The sequence below is a fragment of the Ambystoma mexicanum genome, chromosome 2q (assembly GCF_040938575.1).
Source record: "Ambystoma mexicanum isolate Mex_15411 chromosome 2q, UKY_AmexF1_1, whole genome shotgun sequence".
In the NCBI taxonomy this organism is placed as follows: Eukaryota; Metazoa; Chordata; class Amphibia; order Caudata; family Ambystomatidae; genus Ambystoma; species Ambystoma mexicanum.
In genome coordinates this window covers 1278689868-1278713972 of record NC_090924.1, presented here as the reverse complement: position 1 = coordinate 1278713972, position 24105 = coordinate 1278689868, and the positions used below count along the sequence as shown (strand labels likewise).

At 46.1% G+C, this 24105-nt stretch overlaps 1 protein-coding gene across 1 annotated transcript in view; it reads left to right on the top strand.

Annotated features, from left to right (window-relative positions):
• The window catches only part of NPHP3 (nephrocystin 3), a 1212810-nt gene that overhangs the window by 307515 nt on the left and 881190 nt on the right, over positions 1-24105 (top strand). The window contains exons 6-7 of the mRNA XM_069648695.1: positions 5188-5321; positions 9309-9469. Of these exons, the coding sequence (XP_069504796.1) occupies positions 5188-5321; positions 9309-9469 (295 nt within the window). The remainder of the gene's footprint in view (positions 1-5187; positions 5322-9308; positions 9470-24105) is intronic.

The window sequence follows — 24105 nt, the reverse complement described above, 5'->3', positions numbered from 1 at the left end:
GCTCCGACCTCCACTCCGACTCCTGGGTTGACACAGTCTGACTCGGAGGAGGGCTGTATGTAGTTCTTAATCACTTTCAGGTGTTGCTCATTTAACCTAATTTCCTGACTCTCTGGAAAGTGTTTAACTGGACATGCCTGGTTCTCATACCCCTTTGCAGACATCTTCTTCATCACAGTACCAGAGTAGTAAACTAGGTTACTAGTGTTTAATACTCTTGATTGCTTCTTCCTCGTCTCAGTACCGTTGGGCAGGAATTCTGGGGAAATAAGAGGAGAGGTCTTGTAATAGCCCATAAAGACTAGGGGGCTGGTGGTTTTCGTTGTTCCTTAATAGGAAAAGGGGGAAACATGTCTTGCCTATGGGCATCCGACTCCCTGTCCCCACAGACCCTCCACCCAGGTGATCCTCTATCGCTTGTCCACCCCCAGGTCGGCATCCAAGACCGATGGCCTTTCCCTGGCCATCTGCGCAGAGGATCCATGGGGAATAGAAGGGCGAATACCCTCCGGTTTCTCACAGTGCCTCAACCCATACCTGCTGCAAATGCCTCATCATACGAGGATATGCCAACCCTCCTCTCTCCCTCCCATATAGTACTTGTATCGGGGGTACCCCGCCATCCAGCCGCGTTCCCCTACAATGTGTGGTAGGCCTTTGCACCCTGTGCAGCCAATCATTCACTACACCCAATTGGGTGCCCTGTAATACCATTGCAAGCACGGCAGAACTATCCCCCCTCCCACACTGACAGCCGTAGGGTTCTGAGAGCTATGTTTGCCTGTTTGCCCCCCACATGAGCCCCCTGAGGACCCTCTCAATTTTCCGAAAGACCAGGCCAGGAATCGGTAGTGGGGCCATTTGCAACACTTTGAGGAAAAAAAATAGAGCGGCCCTGCCCAGCACATTCAGTGGAGGGGTCTGCCAGTGGGTGGTAGTGAGTCTAAACATCTCCATAAAGTCAGAGAGGTGACCACTGAACTGGATCCCTATATATTTGAATCCCATTGTCTACACTTGGTATGGGCAGGCCTGTGGCATTTCTCTGTCCCCACCCTGCAAGAAAAACAAAACTAATTTCTGCCAGTTGACATTGAGACCGCTGAATCCCTGGTATTCCTGCAGGATTCATATCGCTATATGGCATGTGCTGGGCGGATCCCCCATGTAGATAAGCAAGTAGTCAACCTAGAGGCAGACCCGTTCTCCCCCTCCCCATGACCATCGAAAACCCACCCAATCCAGACTGGCCCTTAGGTCCACTGCTAGCGGCTTCACTGCCAACGTGAAGAGTAAAGGAGAAAGGGGGCATCCCTGCCTCGTCCCACGCCCCACAGGATCCCATTGACCCTCACTTCTGCCATCTGTGCATTATATAAGAAGCGTACCCAGCTTAGGTAATTTTCCCAAGCCCCATGCATCACATTGTGTCCCAGTAAAGTCAGAGAGGTGACCACTGAACTGGATCCCTATATATTTGAATCCCATTGTCTACACTTGGTATGGGCAGGCCTGTGGCATTTCTCTGTCCCCACCCTGCAAGAAAAACAAAACTAATTTCTGCCAGTTGACATTGAGACCGCTGAATCCCTGGTATTCCTGCAGGATTCATATCGCTATATGGCATGTGCTGGGCGGATCCCCCATGTAGATAAGCAAGTAGTCAACCTAGAGGCAGACCCGTTCTCCCCCTCCCCATGACCATCGAAAACCCACCCAATCCAGACTGGCCCTTAGGTCCACTGCTAGCGGCTTCACTGCCAACGTGAAGAGTAAAGGAGAAAGGGGGCATCCCTGCCTCGTCCCACGCCCCACAGGATCCCATTGACCCTCACTTCTGCCATCTGTGCATTATATAAGAAGCGTACCCAGCTTAGGTAATTTTCCCAAGCCCCATGCATCACATTGTGTCCCAGTATACCGAGATGAATGCTTTCTCAAAATCGACTGATAGTAAGGCCAGGGGGCCCTCGATAGTGGAGGTCCAGTCCACAGCCGTATGCATCATGCGAATATTCATGCGGGTGGATTTAGATGGTAAAAACCCACATTAGTGCTAGTGCACCAGGTGTCTGATAACCCCCAGTAGTCGATTGGCTAGAATACTTACTAAAACATTTGCTTCCCCATTTATGAGTGAGATTAGTTTATAGGAGCCACAGTATTCTGGTGGTTTCCTCGGTTTAGGAATCACTAAAATACACGCTACCCTTAAATCCTCAGGCATTATCCCATCCCGCTGGTTTGGCTGGAACAGCCGATTCAGCTGTCCAACCTCTCTTTCCCACTTGATCCGCCATACATCCTGCAGGGACATGTTTTCAAAACTAGTCAGTAGGGTGCACAAAGGGACTGGTCTTCCCCGTTGTGCCCCCAAACCCTATTGTCTCGAGGGACCCATGCCAGATTGAAATCCCCAGTCAATCTGTCGTCTCCCTCTGGAAACTGTTCTAGCATAGCTGCTACATTACATAGGAAGCCCTCCTCTCCTGTATTAGGCGCTGTGAGAAAGGCATGGTGCTCAGAGGCAGACACAGACACAAGTTTCAAAAACCTTTATCTATAAAAATGGGGTTTGAAAAATGCCTAACTTGCCCCATTTCTAAATGGGAGTAGTCTTAACCATAAAAATAAAGAAGAAATAATAGTCCAAAAGTATGTCTGTCAAAAGTAAAGAATCGGTCTGTGTCAAACCTTTACTTGCCCTCACGTTCTAACTTAACAATGTGTAGGGTATTGGATGAAATATGTGTCTCCTCCTTTTCTTCCAAGTGTACCAGGGCATGTCCTCCTTCACATATCGTTATCCGATGTTGCTTCCTGTCCCTGGTGAAGAGCAAGCTAAAGCAAAAAGTCCATTATCTATCTGGATTCTTCTATTGCGCCACTAACCCAAAGGCCTTACTACCATTAATATTTCATATGCTCCGCATTTAACACCCTTACCACTGGACCCGTGGCTCTATGCTTTTGCAGGGTTGACAAAGCCAAGTCTTGGAACAGCTCAATGTTCGATCCATTTCTGGTGATTTTTTTATCTTCTTGCCGCTCTCGGCACACCCTCTCTTTTTGATCATACAAAGTCATAGCGATCAGGACATCTCTAGGTCTTGCACCAGGTTCTATCCTCTTAAAACCCACCCTATAGATTATGTGATTCCCCACTGCCGGCCGAGTGGTTTCCAGTAACCGATCACCAAAGAGCTGTTGGATTGTATATGGCAGGTCTTTATCTTGGATAGTCTCACTTAATCCTTTAATGCAGATATTCAACCGCCTCAATATATTTTCCAAGTCCTCTACCTGGAGTCCCTGGTTCTGCATCGTCCTTGCCACGTGCCTCAGTAGCTCACTATTCTGTTTAACCTCTTCTGCCATCTCTGTTCGTTTCCACCCTGTCTCCTAGGTTCCTCAGGCCCTCCTAAACCACTTTCAGGGAGTTCTTTAATGCCTCCTTTAAGGATGCACACTGATCCTGCAAGGTAGCAGTGATCCTTCCCTCAAGGTCCTTCAGGCACTCCTTCAGGTCCTCCTTGCTGAGCGCCATTGACCCCCTTCTGCCCCCCCCAGGCCCTGAGAAGCTCCTTCTTGTGGTTGATCTTCATGGGGGGGTGAAGGTATCGGCTGTCCTATGCTTCCAGCAGTACTCCTGCGGGGCGGGGGAGATGTGATTTCAGATGGGCCGGTGTGTCCTTCCCCTTTGCTTTGGGCATCTGGAAGTCGCAAGCCTTCACACCCCACGCCAGTTATGTAGATAGGCCCTTAAAAGGCCATTACAACCTGCACCCAATAATTTTGGTTCCTCTTTTCGCTGTAAACAGCTGCTTTACCCTGATTCACTGTAACTGCCTGTCTTGCTGAGCCATGGGGTGTAGTGGTCTGGATCTGCAATTTAGTACCCCCACCTTCTTTCTTCATATCATCCCACATAGGGCTGAGTTAGCTCAATGTCGCCCCTCTCCTTCAGTAGCGGTCCCCCTCTCAGCTGCTCATTGCCCATGCAAGTCCTCCTGTAGGTGTGCTCCCCCTACGCCAGCCAGTTTTAGGGCCCACTCTGTTCCACCACCCGGAGCAGGGTGCGCTGATGTTTGCAGTGGCATGCAACCTTGTCAGGGTTGTTCTACTTCACACAGCATGCACAGCGTGCGACCCGAGCGGTCATCTTGCTATCTTTGAATCGCCTTTGAAACCCTCTCGCCCCCGGTGTTACACCCTCTTCACTTCTGCGTTGCCATGCTGTAGGGGCACAGCCAGACCCCTTTCAGCTGCGCTGTTGTGCAATGGCTGTCCCTGCCTCACCATCCGTTGTCACCCCGTCACGGTCGGTGGCTCAGCCGGGCGATTTCTGGTTTTGGTATTTCTGTGAGGGGGGAGATATTTCCTCCGTATCCTCCACTTGAATCTGCCAGTATTGCTTTGTATATATGTTGGGTGCACGGTATGTGGCAGGCCCAGTATAGAACAGGCCCAGTCCTCAATCGGCGGCCATCTTGGAATCCCCAGTTCAAGCTTTTTTTAATACCCACTTCAGAACAGAATAGTTGTATGTGTTGAAATGACTAGCCACCAGTGATTTAATATTCTGTGTCGTGCTGCCTCTCTGACATTTCTGGTGGTCCTAGTACAGTTCCTGTTTGACAATCCCAGCACACTCCAGTTTGCACAATCCAAGTATACTTTCAATTTGACAATTCCAGCAGACTGAACCCATTTGTTCCTGTATCATCCCCCAATAACATGGAAAGTTAGCTCCCATTGTGCCACACCACACTGAGCTACGCCTGATATCATTGGAAAGTGAGGTGATAAGGGTCTGGACCAATCAAACCGGCTTACCTGGGACAAAAAATGTATGTACGGTGACAGCAGCATTGCTGTTGGCATCTAAAAAGGAGGAATAGAAAACTAGAACAAACAGTACTTTAATATTCAAAATTAATGCACTTTCAATTTGGGCTTCTTCTAGCAGAAGTGGCACTGTTAACGCTGACCTTGGGTAACCCTTGCAATATTCAAAGTGAAGTTTGAGGTAGTATTAAGACATTTGCAAAGGTTCAAGTTTGGATTCTTTTTATTGGACTACTGAAATGTATGTGATCGCTGATCATTAATAAATGGTCTATTGATGTAGTTTCTGGCATGCTGACCCCACCTGATGTCAACCACGTGGCTTGTGTGTTTTTGCAGACGACTGGGATGCTGCTGTTGCTAGTTTACTGCAGGTGACTCCGCTCTTCTCTCAGTCTTTGTGGAGCAACACAGTGCGATGTTTTCTAATGAACACAAATGAAACACAGCCTGAGGTGGACATATTTCTTAAGGTAAGAACTGTGCAGAACACACAATGTGCCAATTGAGAAGTCTAATGACCTAACATGGCAAAATCCACATGCAAGCTGACAGCACCAGTTTTAATCGCAGACTGACTGGAATATTGCATTTAATCTATCTTCATGCATCCAGCCACAGACTGTGGTCAGAAGTTGTAAAGATGATCATGGTTATATTGTTTTATGTTCCATCGGAAAAGCATTTAAAAATATTTGTTTTGAAAAAGTAATTTTATCTTTTCGTACTCCATATATTGTATTTGGTATTTCGGTGATGAGAGATTTAGTCTAATCCATCTGGGCCATCTTGTATTTTTTATTTGCTGGATACAGATGGTAATGTACCACCTGCTGGTAGGCCTCTCGCCATCCAGCATACAATCTCAAGCAGAAGAATGTAATTTCTTTTCTCCCGCGGCTAGAAGCACTTTATGCCAAATCTTCCTGCGGCTCACGGGCGTATGTGATGTTTTCTGGCAAGTAGGACACTTGCTGAGAAAGGCTGCTGAGAACACATGAATTGTACTGTCCATTAGCTGCCCCTTTTAATAATCACTACCCCTCTCAAACCTAGACTGTAGCCAACCCTTATCCCCAGCCGAGGATCTCCCATGAAATTAGCTTTCCCACAATCTTAATTACACTCATCTGTTCCATCATCTTTTCTGCTCCCCCCTCTTAACCAAATTCTCCCTTATCTTTGCTCCTGCTGCCCTGCTAAATTAGTGCTAAATTCCCTAAGAGCAAACCCGGGCTGTGCCCCACTTGAACCCTTGGATTTTCAAACAATATTGGCATAGGCTTCTCTCATGCCCCTACACCGCCTCAGGCTTTCACCACTGTATTGAATCATGGATCTTGCCTGCCTGCTTCAAAGTAGCCACAGTACTACCCATTTTAAAAAGAAACCCTCTGCCAATCCTAATAATCCGGCCAATTATCAACCTCTCTCCTTCCTTCTCCACTATCCCAAAATCCTTGAAAGCATACGCTTCAACTGGATCGGTAATTACCTAGAAGAGGAACATCTGTGATCCCCTCCAATCTAGATCCCAGTATTGACCCCTGTCTTCAATGTCCTTACCACCACCACCTCAAGATCTCATCTGTCCTTAACCTTTTTTGCACACACAGCCTGCCTCCACAGCCTTTAACAATGTTCATCACACATATCTCCTCCAAAACCTCTCTAGCCTCTGAATCCAAGACACTGCAAATGATTGCATTGCATCCTACCTCTTCGACTGGTCTTCCTCAATCTCTCGGAACATGAAAATCTCTGACTGCACACTTCCACCAGCAGGAGCGCTTCATCTTTGTCGTGGACCCAGTACTCCTCAAATTCTACACATCCACCTGGATAAGCTCATCTCCTAATTCTCCATCTATCTCTTCGCTGATAATACCCAAATCATCTTCTCCTTTACTACATTAATCCCTGATCCCACCCTTCACATCTCCACCTGCCTCCTGTCTAACCATCACTGCATGACATTTCACTTTCTTGTGCGCAAGTCCTCGAAGACTGAAGTCGTGTTTCTCCCTGACAAACATAATTCATGCTACCTGTACTATCTGTCCCTATTTAATGTCACCCTTCTATTCTCAGTCACCTTCTGGATCTCTACCTAATATTGCATTACGTTTGTGAAGCACCTTATTCTGAGGTTTCTCTGGTTGCTGTTGTTCCAATGTATAGTGTTTCTGTTTGAAGCCCTAAGCCTTTTTCAACCACAAATACACATACATACATCACGTGTATGGGCCACAGAGGTTTCCAGTGACAGGAGAAGTTCTAAAGCTGCTACATATGGTTTCCTTTATTGATTTATATTTTCGTGCTGCATACAGTACCAACATATGCTACCTTTCATTAAATTCAGAGAGCTTTGTGTCCTAAACCCCAGATGCAACACCCACAAATTCAGCACTTGGTAAAAGGAAAGGGCATAATGTGAGGGCCACTTAGAATAATGTTTAAGCTCCCACATAATAAAACGGCCCCTCCACCTCACTTTATGTGCAAAATAATTTACAAAAGCTACACAAACAAACTTGGCTCTTAGTCCTTTTTTTGTCTGCTGGAGGATATAAACATGGCACAAATCCTTATTATAAATGCAAGACAAACTAACTTGAACTTGCCTTGGGCGACTTGCCTTCTTGCATTCCAGGCCACCGTCAACTTGTTGGCCTGGCCAACTACCACCTTCACTGGTAATCCAGTGACACTGTCGACCACTGAGTATCCTGCTATTTATAACTGGCTATTCTTCATTATCAGTACTCCCCTGTGATTGATGTCCACTGTAGTTTCAATTTGCAAAGACTGACACGCCCCAAATGCTCTTAGTGGCTGGACCACAAAGAGCCATGTTGGCATGCATTGGTAGAAGCTTCTCACAGGTACGAACCGCTGATATAAACATTTTGGTGTGCCATATAGATGAACATCTTGGCTCTGCTACTGTGATTTTTGCCATGCGGAATTTTAACCTTTCCCACAGAAAAGCTTGAGCAGAATGTAAGTTTCAGGGTTTGGATTCTCTGATATTCTACAACTGATGTCAGCTGCAACAACCCCTCCAACTCCTAAACACTCCCTTAGGGGATAAAACAGTGCATCTGAAAGGTAAGTGGGCCATGACCATCTGTGCAGGACAGGAGCCAGGCGTCTTCCATCAAGTGTGCAGCATTGTGACAGAGAAGGCTGCGGCAGGTAGCTGCCGAGTGGAACACTGATGGAGCTGGAAAAGAACTGGAATGATCTTTACGCTGACATTCCCCAACTTTTGCACCACTTCTGGATTCAACTAGCAATCCTGTGGAGATGAGGCGAGCAGGGGGATTCTCCGTAAAAATACTATTACCATGAACAGAGGCACATAGATGGTTGCTCAACGGATGTTATTGTAATACACTGAGATGCACTGGACTACTCTGGCCACTGTATGCATGCTCTTAAATTATAACAGTCATAAGCAAGGCCCTACAATGAGAGAATATCCAGTGGCCAATAGTACTGCTGTTGTGTACATAACATTATTCCAAATGAGCATGGCGTTTTTGACTATAAAATTTGATTTGCAGGGAGCCTGGGTGTTGTAGAACTCACTGAAATACCTGGAAGCTTAGTCCAAGCTTTTATTGTTCCTTTGTAACTGACACTGTTGCAGTGGAGCCTCTCATACATACTCTGATCAGTGCTCTGATGTACAAGCAAGTGCAGGAAGAAATCACTATATAAGCAACTCATTTCAATTGCTATAGCAGAAAGTAGGAACCAACTGATTGCATATCCATCTGGCCGGCTCCTTGAAGTGATTAAGATCCACACATGGGGAAGATGGTGTATGAATGACTGCATGTGGGGAGAAGTGTGGAAAAGGTAGATCTGGTCAGGTTTCTGCAGCATTCACTACACAAATAAAGTTATTGCTAGGGGGGGGGATACATCCCAGTGTATCTGTAAACTGACCATAATGAATTTATTACAACACATTTTTTTTAAAAACATCATCATAGTTTCACTCTTACAATAATATTTCTATGTATTGGCACAATAAGTACATTTAATGAATGAAAATTAACAAGGGAAAGAAACATAAAGGGGCTGATTCATGGAATTATTTGCTCCGAAAAACGGGGATTTGTGCGCCATTCTGCCCACAAATCCCTGTTTAACAAATAGGGATTTGCGAGCACAATGGTGCACAAATCCCGTTTTTTTCGGCGGAAATAGTCCACGAATTACCCTCTTAGTTGTGTTTTGATGCCATGGGGTAGACCACACAGCCACTAAACTGACTATCAACCCACCCTGCGATCTGTGTGAATAATACCTGACCAAATAATACCTAAAAGGTAATGCAGTATTTGGAGGAGTATGTGACATTCTGTCAAAGTAGCCCAATTTGCGTTAATAATTCATGCGATTCCTATGCTTTACAAATTGTTACTGTTGTGTTTTGCTTTTAGAACTATGCACCGAAGCTTCAGAGAATGTGCGAGTCTATGGGCTACTTTTTTCAGGCCGTTCATTTTCCGGTGGAGAGCGAAAGTCGTTACCTGGCTGTGCGGAAATCGGAAATTGACAAAAGTTCCCTTGTGATTCTCTTCATACATACATCATTGCCCAGGTAAGAAGGTTTCAGCTCCAGGGAGGTTGGCTTTTCATGTAAAAAAACAGTTCGACGTTTCCCAGACAAAGTATGAAGTCAAATAGTCCCTTCCTCTGCACTGTAGGCCTTATCTGCTTTTTTCATGTTTTTGAGTTCATGGAGTGGACATAAATATGGTGTTTCTGAGGCTGTCTAACGGGGACCTGGCTGCCACCATTAGGCTTAGGGGAGACTTCAGTCATGACTGACCCGGCTCCACTCATGCCATGCTCCCACCTCCCTCACTCATATTTTCATGCGAGTAAAGTCTAGAATGACAGCCCTGTGAAGGGTCAGCCAGGAGTGACAATCCCCACTTTCCCTGTTCGAACCTGCCAGGTTATGAGCTATCCATGTTTGCTGGCTTTCTGGTAGTGCGTCCTCTCCTCTGGACCCCAAAAAACATGGCAGTACGGATAAGGGTAGGGAAGATAACGGTAGGGAAGCAATATGGTGTATAGTTGTGATATTTCTTTCAAATTTACTCGTCAGTAAGTGTGGTATTTCTTTCGTATCTCGGTTCTTTCTCATTCAGCAAATGTTACTACAAACTAGTTTGTTTTTTTTTTTAAGATTTATTTTATTATTTTCAAATACAAACTAGGAACACGAATTGTCCCCCAACTTCCCCCTGGCCTCCCCCTCCCGCCCCGGAAGATTTCCCATTGTCTTTGTTGTTCCAGGGAATGTCTATGAACTGAATGTCCGAAATTCTTATATTATGAGGGCACCATTGTTCCATGTAGTCTGATTGCAAATAGTCCAGAATCTCTCCCCATTCCTTTGTGAAGGTTTCTTTTGATCCTTGTATTGTGTGTGTGAGCTTTTCCATGGTCAGTTGTGCCCATACTTTTTGGAGCCATGCAAAGATCAGAGGGGGTTCTTGGTTTTTTCCAGTTTTGGGCTGTTGTCGCCCATGCTGCTATGAGAAGGCCCATGAAGCTTCTCCATTGTGGTTTCCTAAATTTCTTGGTTGCTTGATCTTTTATTCCGCATAGCCAAACTCTTTCCCCTAGTTGTTCCGCATCTGGGAAAATCTTAGTGATTTCCGTCTTTATTTCTGACCAGAAGGCTTTGATCTCCCTACAGTCCCACCAGATGTGTCTCCACGTGTCCACCTCCGTGCAGCCTCTCCAGCACATGTTAGGTGTTTGGGGGTACATGGCGAAGAGCCTTTCCGGTGTGTAGTGCCATTGGGTTACTACTTTTAGCCACATTTCCCTTTTCTTGGCTGATCGCGTCATTTTTGGGATGGTATTCCACAGATCTCTCCACTGTTGTTTGTGGACATCCTCCCCTAGTGTCCTCGTCCACTTGACCATGTATGCCCATTTTATTTCCTCTTCCTGGGAGTTGATGTAGGTGTACAGCGAGGAGACCAGTTTTCTTTTTCCAGAGTTGGTTATTAGGAAGTTCTCAAAAGGCTTGAGTTCTCTTGTGGCTGCAGTTTTGACGTCTGGAGTTGCCAACCAATGCCTAAGCTGCTCATATTTGTATCTGTCTGCTTCTGTTATATTTAGTATTGTTTTGCATTCATTGACTCTCCTTATTTCTTCGTGTTGGTACATTTCACCTATTTTTGTGTATCCCGCTGCCTCCCACTTCTCGTGGGCTCCCTGCTCCATTCCCGGTGGGAATTGGGGGTTCTGGCAAATGGGTGTGAAGGGACCCTCCACTGTGGTCATGATGCCCTTCCGCGTTTGTTCATCCCAGGCCGCTAGGGTGGTCTTCATGATTTCACTTATACAGAGGTTGGGATGTCTATGTTGTTTAGCTTTCCATAGAGTTTCTTCCAAGGGGGATCTGGCTACCGCCCGGTCTTGTGTGACCCATATTGTTTGCTGATTGTCTCCCAGACATTCTCTCAGGACCCATAGTTGCGCTGCCTGGTAGTATTTGCGAAAATGTGGCAGGGTCATTCCCCCCCTCCCTGGTTGGCGCTATAAGAGTCGCTCTGGCGATCCTCGGGGGTCTTTTATTCCAGATATAGGACCAGGTTGCTTTAGATAGTGTTTTAAAGAATAATTTGGGAACTTTTATTGGGAGAGCCTGAAAGGGATAAAGCATTTTAGGGAGGATGCTCATCTTTACTGCTTGAATTCTACCCCACCATGAAACCATTAGGGGGGGTCCAGCGCTCCAGGTCCCTCTTTACCCGTTCCACAAGGGGGGTTAGTTTCCATTGTATAGTGCTTCTATCTTGTGTGTCAGGATGATACCCAGATACCTGATTCCTTTTTCAGCTATTGTCAAGTCTAATGTTGCTGCTATTCTTTCTATTTCCGTTCTTTCTCCAGCTAAGAGTAACAGTTCTGATTTTTTCTTATTTATTTTGAGTCCCGAGATTGCCTCAAATGTCTCCAGCTCTCTGATCCCTATGGATAAAGTCGTCCCCGGGTCCGCTAGGGCTAGCAGCATATCATCTGCATACGCTATTACCTTGTGTCGTGTGGCTCCCATTTCTATCCCCGTTATGCTTACTGACTCCCTTATTCTAATTAGGAGAGGCTCCAGGAATATGACGTATAGAAGGGGGGAGAGTGGGCAGCCCTGCTTGGTGCCCCGTGAGATCTCAATTTTGTCTGTGACCACCCCATTTATGGCAATCCTGATTGTTGGGGAGGAGTAATTGGCCTTTACCATTTTTATAAACTGTTCCCCAAAGCCCATATGCTTTAGAGTTTTGAATAATATTGACCACTCTACCCTATCGAAAGCCTTTTCGGCATCTAGTGAGAGGAAAGCTGCCGGCTTGCGTGTGATCTCAGTCTTTTCCACTAGGTGTATTATTCTTCTGAGGTTATTGTGTGTTTGTCTCCCTGGGATAAATCCTGATTGGTCTGGGTACATTATGGACGGAATGAGAAGGGATAGCCTATTTGCCAGAATTTTGGTGTATAGCTTGGCATCTAAATTAATCCGTGCAATGGGACGGTAGGAGCTGGGGAGGGATGGGTCTTAACCTGTTTATGGAATACCAACACCTTTGCTTCGTTCATTGAGTTACAAACTAGTTTTAAACGAAAACTTTGTCGAAGATCATTTTCATATTGCTTGCTTGTGGGTTTTGTATTAGTCTGCCCAACCATCTGGAATGTTCTCAGTGGTGATTATGGAACTAATATAGATTACCTCTATGCACCTCCATCTTGTTGTATTACACCATGTTATGCTAAATGCAGATTATGGTCCTGCTGTCCCTTGGTCAGATGTAATGCACCTTACGTGCTTTGAGACTAGTAGAGTGGTTTTCTGGCGCAGTACAAAAAAACCTAATAATCATTTCAAGCTCTCAACTTGGCTGACGCATCGCTATGCACTCACTCACTCACTCACTCACTCACTCACAAATACGTTCATGTAAATGGTCCCCTTCCTAAGCCTGCAACTTAGTATGCATGCATATGTATTTCAAAACTCTTGCTTGTGTCAGAGGTGTCTACACTCTACTTGGAGTATCACTGCTTTACAGTATCGGCCCCCCACCTAAAATCCATTTTAGAGACATTTTACTGCAAATGTGAGACTTTTGGCGAACATGCCATCCTGTGTGTTTGGTACTCCGATTTGACCGTCTAGTTGGCAGGCATGCTGCATAGTCGGAGCTCTCTGTGTGGCTTGTGTATTTAGCTCATTTCCGCTTCTTTCCCTGATATGCGGCGGGTGTAGTTTTGGTCACAGGACTTGTCCCTTATTCTCCATCTTGTTGGTTGTCTCCACCTATCCAAGTACCCTTTAGTAGTAGTAGTAGTAGTAGTGGTGGTGTTTGGATGTGGGTGGGCGGTGCGCGTCCACCCCTGATTTTATAATGGAGGGGAAGCTTAGGGATTATGGTTTCCTACCTGGGGTATTCACATTTCGTATTGGTGCTTTCATCCTAGTTGATTCTTCCTGAATCTGGAGCAAAGAACAATGTTTTGAGTATTTCCTGAACTCGAAATGACCTCTTGTGTTGCATATGTTTTTTGGTAGGTTATTCCAGGTCGAGGTTGCCAGGTGAGTGAAAGAGTATCCTCCGAGTTTTCTTTTGTTGTAAGATTTTGGAACTAGCAAATGTCGTTGCTTTATCTGAGTGATCTTGTCGGGTGGTAGATGGTTATTTTTTTTCTTTAAGAACTTTGATCCCTGGCCGTGTACTGCTCTGTGCGTTATGCACATTGTTTTGAACTTTGTTCTCTTTTATTGGCAGTCAGTGTAGCATTTTCAGCGCTGGGGTAATGTGATCTCTTCGAGTCTGAACAGGAGTCTTGCCGCGGCGTTCTGGATGCACTGAAGTATTTTTTTTTAACAATCAATTCTGGCATTTCTAGGCATAGGCTGTTTGCATAGTCTACTCTGGACATGAGTGCTATGATGGTGAGTGTTTTGTGGGTGAAAGAGAGGAATGGTAAGATCATTTTTACTGCGTGTAACAGGAAGAAACCCTTTTCGATTATGGTGTTTACTTGTGGTTCCAGTGTTGGTTTGTTGTCCAACAAGACTCCCAGGGTTTTTACTATCGTTGGGGAGTCTGCGCTGTACCCAGTTTCGTTGGCCATGGGATGTAGTGGTGTTTTCCTCGCTTTTAGCTATGATCATTATTTCTGTTTTACAGGGTTGAGTTTGAGGCTGTTTGTGTTCATCCAGCTGTAGAGCTCTTGTAGGCAGTTGTGCAGCGTTTTGTTTTCTTCCTGTGTATCTTGTATTTTTTTAGACAATCTGAGTGTCCTCTGCATAGTTGTAGCATGTGAGGCCGTGTTTTTTTAATGAGTTTGATTAGTGGCATCAGGTATATATTGAAGAGCAATGGGGAGAAGGATGAACCTTCTGGTACTCCACAGTTGGATTCTCATGTAGTTGATTTGAATGGTTTGATCCAGACGTTTTCTGTCCTGTTTGTTAGGAAGGATTTAATCCATAGTAGGGCTTTGTCATTGATTCCTATTTCTTCTAGTCTCACGATGAGGATTTCATGGTTTACTGTCTCAAATGCTGTGGAGAGGTCCAGAAGGATTAGAGTTGTGCTTTTGTCTGAGTCTGCATTTGTTTTTAGATCATCCCAGATTGAGAGCAATGCCGTTTCAATTGCCCTCAACGGTCTGAAGCCTACTTGTGCCTGGTCCAAGAGTTGGTGCTCCTCTATGAATTCTTGTGTTATTCTGTAGACTTATGTCCCTAGAACAGTGGTCTTCAATCTTTTCAGCACAGGCTCCCCCAAAAATGACAAATGGACAATAAGTCCAAATGGCTATGAACTATTGCTTGTTGTCACTGCACCCTACTCCCAGTATAGTCCCTGGGCTCCCCTGCCTGCCCCCATCAGTCTCTGGCCTCCCTCATCCCACTCCTAGCCCCGTCCCCATGCTCTCTGCTTCCACCAATATTCCATGTCTCCCGCCCATCCTTCTCCCACCACAGCCCCTGGGCAACGAGGGAGCCCGAACCAATCGCGGGTTGTTCGGGGTGTTCCCTCCCCGTCCCCCCCCGTGAATTATTTTTAAATAGTGGGTTCAAATGTTGCATTTTAGAGCGTACTTTAAAAAAGAAATGGGTAAAAAGCCAAATAGTTTGAGACCGACTGTTTTTGGAATAGATTGTCCTCAGGACATGAGGTCTGTCTTACCATTGAGGTGGTAAAAGTACTGCAGGATATGAATTTGTTGAAATCGGTTGTATGATCAAACAACATTTTTTTTAATTGGAATAATGAAATTTAAAATGTATTTGTATTTCTTTTTAAGGTCTATTGTACTGTGTGGAAAATTTGTGAAAAGTTACATTTTATTTATTTAATTATACCACAATAAAAAAACGTTTGCAATTTGCGTGGAGGGAGGAGGGGGTCCAGCATGCAGGCATATTTTTTACCGGACATCTATGAGAGTTGTCCAGTAAAAAGAGGCCATCCCTGTCCCCTGGGCCCAACAGTGCCTAACATAATCAACATGATTGTGTGTATGCAAGGCGCTGGGGGGGCCAAGGGGGAAAGCATGATATTGTTGATAGATATCATAGTGAAATAAATACTATCCCTGTCGCCTGGGCTCCACAGCACCTCAGAAGGAGAGCTGATTTTGGCAGGTGGGTAGGGGGATTGTGCAAATGTCTTTGTTGTGCAACCTTCCTTCCCCCCCGTTTACCCCCCCACTCACCTTAGCTCCCCCTTGCACATAGACATGCAGTGCCCTGGCCGGCATTTCCAATGAGCTATGCAAGGCTGGCGAAGCAAAACGCTTCAAGCCTTGCATGGCTCAGTGAGCATGTGCGGCTGGGGAACTGAACTGTCAAAGGGAAACAGTGTTTCACTTTGAAAGTTCAGTCAGTGTTTCACTGGGCTGGTTCCTCGGCTCCTCCATTTTTAATTTTTAAAACAATTTATATTGGCTTTCACATGGTTAAATAATTCCAAAGTTACAGTATCTCTTACCACATGTGTTTCCTCATGCCTTATACACATTAAACAATAAACCTTAACAAACAGAACTTGTCTTCGCAACCAAATCACCCTAAGCTTTCGATCTTATTTTAGGGGTGTATATGTTCCATGAAGCACCAGCGTTCCGTAGCATATCCAGGACCGGCACCTCCCCAATGTTCTGAGTTGTGTGGCAATTCTGTATCTTAGTTTGCATGGGGACACTCATGGGGGTTTATCGTCAATGGGTTAAACATATCCCATGCCAGCAATTTCCGTGCTTCGTAGGGGGCACTGGTGTCGGTTTCTGACTTGTCCACCATAGTACCCTATACTCTTGTTTCTACTTCCACCCAGCGTTCAAATTCCGCATCCCACCATACATATTGAGGGCCCTTTTTGGATGTCCACGCCATTGCAATGCGCTTGGCTAGCAGGCTTGCCAAGCTCCCAGACATTTCGCGACATGTTTGAATTTGCAATACCTCACAATCCCTGATCTTCTACAGGCTCTCTATTCTCTCCCAGAACCCTCGCACATGCACGCATCCCCAAAACATGTGCAGCAGGTCTGCCCCCTCTGTGCCACACCGGAACAGTTCAATAGCTTATCACTGTTAAATTGGGCCACCCTGTGTCTTGTCATGTAGGTGCGGTACAGTATGTTCATCTGAATCAATCGAAAACAAGAGTTTCTGGACACTTTACGGGGGTTCAGCAATATGCGTTCCCACTCTTTCTCACTTATGTCCACCACTACGTCCGTCTCCCATTTTCCTTCAGTATTTCGCTCTGGGGATTAGGCCTGTCTACTAGGTGTGCGTATATTCTGGAAATTGGTCTCCAGCCATCACCCAGGCCATGCATTAGGGTGAAATGGGTCTGTTGCCAGCTCCTCCGGCCATTCCTTTCTCTTTCCTCTGGCAATGCCCCTCACCCTCTGATACCACAGAGAAGCCCTTCCTGTTCCACCAGTGACTCAGATTCTCTGAATAGGCCATAGCCATGTAGATCTCCCCATATGTATATGCCCTTGTCTTCCCACCATCTCATCACTGCCAACTCCTCCCTGTTTCTACACGCATCTACTGCTATAGGGGTCTCGGGTGGGTAGGGGTGTTTCAATTTCAGCAGAGAGAGCACTCAGCCACACTTTACGCCCCAATGTTACCAACATTGGCATGTCACCCAGGCATCCCAGGCGTAACCACAAGATCTCTTTTAGGCGTGCAGGGGCCACCAGGTTGCGTAACAGTACAGAGCCACTTAGTTAAGTGACTGAGCTGTGCCGATAAGTAATACCTCTCTAAGTCAGGCACTTGTGTTCTTCCTCCTTGTGTGGGAGGCAAAGGGTTGCCAGTGCAAACTTGTGACGGGCAGCTCCCCACAGAAACCCCTGCAGCAGTGTTTCCAATTGGTGGAAAAAGGAGGCCTTAATGTAATAGCACACATTATTGAAGAAGTACAAGAATTGGGGCAAAACTATCATCTTAGTTATGGCTATCCTTCACATCAGCGATGGTGGCAGTTTAGACCAGAATGACATAGATTCTCGCAGGCCCTTCACCACTGTCGCGGTGTTGCTCACGTGCATACCCTTCCGGCGTGTGTCCTATGCATACCCCCAAATATCGGAAGGATTCCAGTTGCCATGTCAGTCCCACCTCCGGTAGGTCCCCCTTTCCCATTCCATGCAGGCCAGCTTGTGGGAATATGCAGGATTTCTTCCTGCTAAAGCTAATCTCTGACACTGTCTCATATCTATCTAGCACCTTCATTATCAAAGGCACATTTTGGCTTGGGTAATTCAAGTACAGTAACACGTCGTCAGCATACAGTGAGATTAGGTGTGTCTCACCACCCACTCGTATGCCAGCCTCGGAACTGTTTCAGAACGTAGATCGCAATGGGCTCCAACCCCTGCACATATAACGTGGGCGACAGTGGGCATCCCTGTCTTGTGCCCCTTTGTATGTTCCATGCAGCTGACACCAGCTTCCCCGATTTGACCCTTGCTACTGGTTTGGCATATAGAACTTGTACCCATTTAATACATCTCTCACCGAACCAAAACGCCCTCAACACAGCAAATAGCCATTCCCAATATATAGAATCAAAGGCCTTTATCGCATCAATTGAGATGATGGCATATTTTTGTTGGGAGTCTGTGGTTTGCGCAATGACATGTTGTAGCAGGAACAGGTTTAGGGTTGTGTTGTACCCCGGAATAAACCCATTTTGATCTCTGTGTATTAGGCCTCCAATCACCCTACTGAGTCTCCCCGCTAATATGGTGGTCAAGATCTTAATGTCATAATTCAGCATTGCAAGGGGCCTATAGGAGTACCATTCATCTGCTGGATTCCCTGGTTTGGGTATTGGGATTATTAATGTCTCTCGCATACTCGCTGGGAGCACCCCTTTCTCATGAGGTTCTTTGTATACCCCCTGTAGCATCTGTGTCACTATTGAAGCGTACGTTTTGTAGAACTCTGAGGGGAGTCCGTCACTACCTGGGATTTTACAAATAGCCAGTGACTTAATCGCCTCCCTTTTGTCTGCAACCGTAATATCTTGTTCCAGTACCTCACTTTGTGATTTGCCCAGTGTTGGAGGCCCAATTTCTTCCAGTGTGCCTATTATGTCCTCTTGAGAAAGCCAAGTGTCGTGCCTGTATAGTTGGGAGTAAAAATTGGCAAATGTCTCATTAAACTTTTGCTGTGTCCTGTGCGTGGTGCCCCCCTCGTCTTTGAGGTATGTAATTGGGTGTATCGGGTGTTCCCTCTTGCAGAGCCACAACAGCAGTCTGCCTGGCTTGTCGCCTTCAGCTTGTGCCCTATTACTTTTGACCATATAATCAAACTTAGCTAGTCTGCCCCATGCCTCTTGACAGGATCCCCTTAGTTTGGCCAGTTCCCTTTCTTCCCGCCCCGTCCTAGCGTCTGATGTTCCGATTTGATATTTTCCTCTAGTTTTTCCAGCTCCACCCCAAGTGTCTTTTACAGATACCACCCACACAGGCTATAACCTCCCCTCACCACCACTTTCATTGCTTCCCACACTGTGCTCCATTCCCCAGCACTCCCCTTATTGTGTTCCACGTAGTCCTCGAGTCTTGTCTTAAGCCCATCCCTGAAGCATTGGTCAGAGAGAGTATCTGTGGGCATGCGCCACATCGGAATGGGGGGGCTCGGCCCTTTCATCTTCCACTCTAGCAAGAGCGGGGAATGCTCTGATATTATTCTACCCATGTACTGTGCCGTTATTATTTCGGCTAATCAGGTTTTGTCAATGAAGATGTAATTGATTCTGGTATAGAGCCCGTGGGGTGAGGAGTAATAGGAATAGCATCTATCCCCAGGGTGGATTTCCCTCCATATGTCCACTAGCTCTAGGTTTTGCAGTGCTGCATTGAGCGCCAAGGGCATCAGGCCCATGCCTTTCAGGGGTGGGAGTGATCTGTCCAAATCAGGGTCCCTGACACCATTGAAATCATCCCCCCCCCCTCTCTCCCCCCCATTTGAGGAAATGGTCATGGTGGGTTGCTATCTTTGCGCATATCATGTTGAGATATGCTGGGATGCCATGATTAGGGAAGTATGAGTTGACTATGCACACCTCAATGTGTTCTATCAGGCCCTGTAGATTAGGTATCTCCCATCCGTGCCCACCTCCACTGCCGTCACCTGGAATGGCACTGCATCACTGTTAGGCAGAATCCTGTACAGTTCCCTTAGGGAGCACTAGAGAAGATTAAGACTACTGGTATGAGCAATAAATCCCCTTTGGTATCAGTCTGTACCACAAAGATTTAGTTGGTAGCTGTGGCTAAGCAGTCATACTTATCTCAAGAGGCAGATGAGCAGTATTCAGGGTTTACACAATAGGACTACAATACTAGGGTACAAGGAACACTGACCAAAGCTTTGTATTAAAAAGAATATATATATTTATTTTACACACTTCTAGGCACAGTGAAAACCAAACACAAATGGCACTCTAGCAATTTCTCACAAGGGAGGGAAAACACAAGTTATACAGGAATATCTTCTTACACACCCTAGCAACACTTCCCATAAGTTTGTGAACAGGTTTAGGCAAGGCAACACTTTAGTTTGTATATTACTTAAATGAAAATCAAGAAAAATGGCACTTCACAAGTTTTAAAAATGGGAAGAAAAAGGTGGTTATAAGAAGTAGGCGCACCAACACAGTTCTAGTTGAGAAGCAATCTAGAGAAGGCAGTTCTAACAAATGTAGCCAGAGTCAATAGGCCTGTGCCAGAGTCAGTGGTACAGGGCAAAGGGCCCAGGAGCAAAATGTTCTTGTAGCTGCAGTCAAGTCTTTGGTTAACTATTCGAAAAGGTGGATGCAGAAGGTGAAAGACACTGTTAAAGGATAGGGGCGGCCAACCCAACAGGTAGGTAAAGGATTTAAAACACCTTTAGCACTACCACGCGAAAAGGGCGGCCTGGCGGAACAATGTATCTCGAAATGTAGAAGAGGCTCCTGCGGTGGCGGTTGTTCCTGCCCGTTCCTGCCCGTTCCTGCAGTTCGGGTGATCCAGCAGAGGAAGAGAGACTCTCGTCGTGGAGGAAGGTTCGAGTTACTGCACTGGCCAGGGATGAAACCAGTGCTGCCCAACGAATAAAAGGTACACTCCTTTAAATCGCGGTCTGGGTGGACGGGTGCCTGGCTGTCCGGTCTCAGAGTACAGGGTAGTGGCGATTCGACCAAGTCAGGTCCAGGAAGGCGATTGGCAAACTGGTTGACCCACCAGCTCAAGGGAAGAAGGCTCTTGCAGATAAAGATCTTCTCTCGTCGTGTGGAGAAAAGTGGTGAGACGCTGCAGCATGGCTTCACCGGTGGTTCAGTTGTTGCAGATGTCTTTGGCTTCTCTCCTCTTCGGCTTCTTAGTTCCAGTAGCAACGCCTTGCTCTTCCAGTCTTCAGGACCCTGCTTTTATGCAAAAAGATCCCCATTCATACAGCCTAGCTGTCACTCATACATTGGAGTGGTCATCGTGGCGGGAGACCCTCCAGCCTATCAGGGCAGAGTGTGACATGGGTTGCTGAGGCAACCCTGTCCAGGGGTCCTACTCCCCCTCCCACACAATGGATCCACCCCAGACTCAGTGGTGCTGAAAGGAGGGCTTCTTGGCAGAAGCCTGGCAAAAGGACAAACAAAGGATCCCCGACCTGGGTTAGGAGTTTAGAGAAAGACACGAGAAAGAATTTATACCAAAGTTCTGGCAAATAAAACCTACCGGAGTAAAGTTAATATAAAAATAAACTGGCAGTATGTTAGAGGCTGTCAGTAAATGTGGTAGCCTCAAACAATGGGAAAATCCCACAGGGATATATTCGCGGTCAAATATTTTTGATAGTAACCACTGCCACCAGCCAGAAACCTTTGAGAGAGGGACTGTACGGTACCCTCTCGAAACATAAGGGAAAAACTATTAACCCTTGCCAGTACCTCCATAGTAAGATGGGTTGTACTGGTTTTGTTCATAAAGATTGACAGTCCATGGGGACTTCACATGCCCTGGGAGACAGTAGTCAGTCCCAGGGTATGGAGTCTATGTTTGGGGGTCGCTACAATAACCCTGTGTCACCGTACGGATAAGGATGGTTCCTATGGGGGTGAGATAAACCCCATAGACATTAAACACAAAAAATAGCCTAGAACACACATAGAAAATATGCCTAAGAGTGGGAAAAAGAGTCGCACTCTTAGCAGGAGAAAAAAGCAAACCCTTCAAATCCAGCAAAGCTGCTGGGGGACTCTATAGGTAATAGAAATTAGCCATAGAATGAGAATTCTCCCTAACACTCGCCCCCCCCCTGTCCCTTAGTCTGACAGTAGGATCTAATCCACTCCTGGATGAGTCTCTTACCTCTAGTCGGTTATAAACATCCTAGAGAGACCATCAGCATTTTGGTGGTGACATCCTGACCTGTGCTCAATGGTAAAATCAAACCCTTGGAGGCAGATTGACCATTTTAGCAGTTTTGGGTTTTCCCCTTTCGTTTACATCAACCATCTCAAGGGTTGGTGGTCTGTTTGAATAATGAAAGTAGATCCATACAAGTATGGTCTAAACTTCTTCAAAGACCACACAATGGCAAAACATTCTCTCTCAATAGTTTCCCACCTTGTTTCAGGTTCCTTCAGTTTCCTACTGATGAAGCAAATGGGGTGCTCCCTACCTTTTTCATCTAGTTGACTGAGGACTGCACCTATACCTATATTGGAAGCATCTGCCTGCACAATGAAGGATTGGTGGCAGTCAGGAGCTCTGAGAACTGGAGCTTGACAAAGGGCCTTATTCAGGCTTTCAAATGCCTGATTGCACTCTTTATTCCATTTCACCTTTTGGGGAATTTTGGAGAGGAGATTACATTCAGAGGAGAAGCTATAGACCCATAGTTCTCAATGAAATTCCTGTAATACCCAGTAAGGGCCTAGGAAGGCTCTCACTTGGGTTTGAGTAGAAGGGGTTGTCCAATTTTCAGTCTTGCTGAGCAAAGGCCTTATTTCACCTCCTCCTACCTCATGCCCAAGGTAGACCACTTTACTCTGACCAATTGGACATTTGCTTGCCTTTATGGTCAGATGGGCCTGTTCAAGATCCTGCAAAACATATCCTAAGTGGTCAACATGTTCTTTCAAAGTAGGGCTGAACACTGCAATGTCATCCAAGTATGCCATGCAGAAGTCCTCCATCCCATTCAGAACCTGATTAACCATCCTTTGGAATGTAGCAGGTGCATTCTTTAGTCCAAAAGGCATAACCTTAAACTGGTATAAGCCAACTGGGCTGGAGAATGCAGTTTTCTCCTTGGCATGGTCAGTCAGGGCTATTTGCCAATAGCCTGACGTGAGATCAAATGTGCTGAGGAACTTGGCTGAACCAAGTCTATCCACCAGCTCATCTGTCCTTGACAAAGGATGGGCCTCAGTCTTAGTGACTGCATTTAGAGCTCTATAGTCCACACAGAATCTCAACTCCTTGGATCCTGCTTTTGGTACGAACACAACTGGGCTAGACCATGGACTAGTAGAGGGCTCTATTACCCCAAGATCAAGCATCTTGTTGACCTTTCCTTTGATGTGGGTTCTTACATTCTCTGACATCCTGTAACCCCTGCTTTTGACAGGTAAACAGTCACCAGCATTGATATCATGCTGGCCCCAAGGGGTTAAGCCTGGTGCTAGGGAAAACAGAGGGGCACATTGATTTAACAAAACTTTGCACTCCTCCTGTTGCTCAGGTGTCAGATTACAAGAGAGATTAATTCCTTCTACTTCCTCTTCTAAAGGTTTGCCTCTGTGGAGGTCAGGTAGCGGTTCACTCTCGTCCTCCCCTTGAGCTGAAGCTAGAAGCAAAGCTCCCAGTTCTGGTCTCGAGACATAAGCTTTTAGACAGTTGGTGTGAAAGACTCTAGGAGCCTCCTTAGGATTGCCTAAGTCCACCAGATAGTTCATCTCTCCAAGTTTCCCCATAATCTTGAAGGGTCCCATCCATTTGTCCTGCAAGGCCCTCTGCCTTGTTGGTACCATAACAAGAACTAGCTGGTCTTGAGCAAACTCAACCATGTTGGCCTTCTGGTCATGCGAATGCTTCACCAGAGCCTGACCTGCTTTCAAGTTATCACTTGCTTCAGCCATCATGTGTGACATTCTCCTCCGGAGTCCTATCGCATAGTCAGTAACTCTGACTGGTGTGGGGGAAGAGCACTCTCCAACCCCTCCTTGATCAGGGCCAATGGACCTCCGACCGGATAGCCATAGAGAAGTTCAAAGGGACTGTAACCCACTCCCTCCTGAGGGACTTCTCTATATGCAAAGAGAAGGCATGGCAGTAGGAGATGCCACTTTTTCTTAAGGCGGTCCTCTAAAGCTCCTATCATGCTCTTCATGGTTCTGTTAAACCTTTCTACCAACCCATTTGTCTGAGGGTGGTATGCTGTTGAGAACTTGCAGGTAACTCCACAGTTTTTCCACATGGCCTTCATGTAGTGGGACATAAAATGTGACCCCCTGTCGGATATTACCTCCATAGGAAACCCAACCCTGGTAAAAATACTGAGGATGGCCTTAGCCAAAGCCTGAGCTGTAACAGTCCTCATAGGAATTGCTTCAGGGTATCTAGTAGCATGGTCTACTACAACAAGTATAAACCTGTTGCCTGAAGATGTTGGAGGGTCAAGAGGAC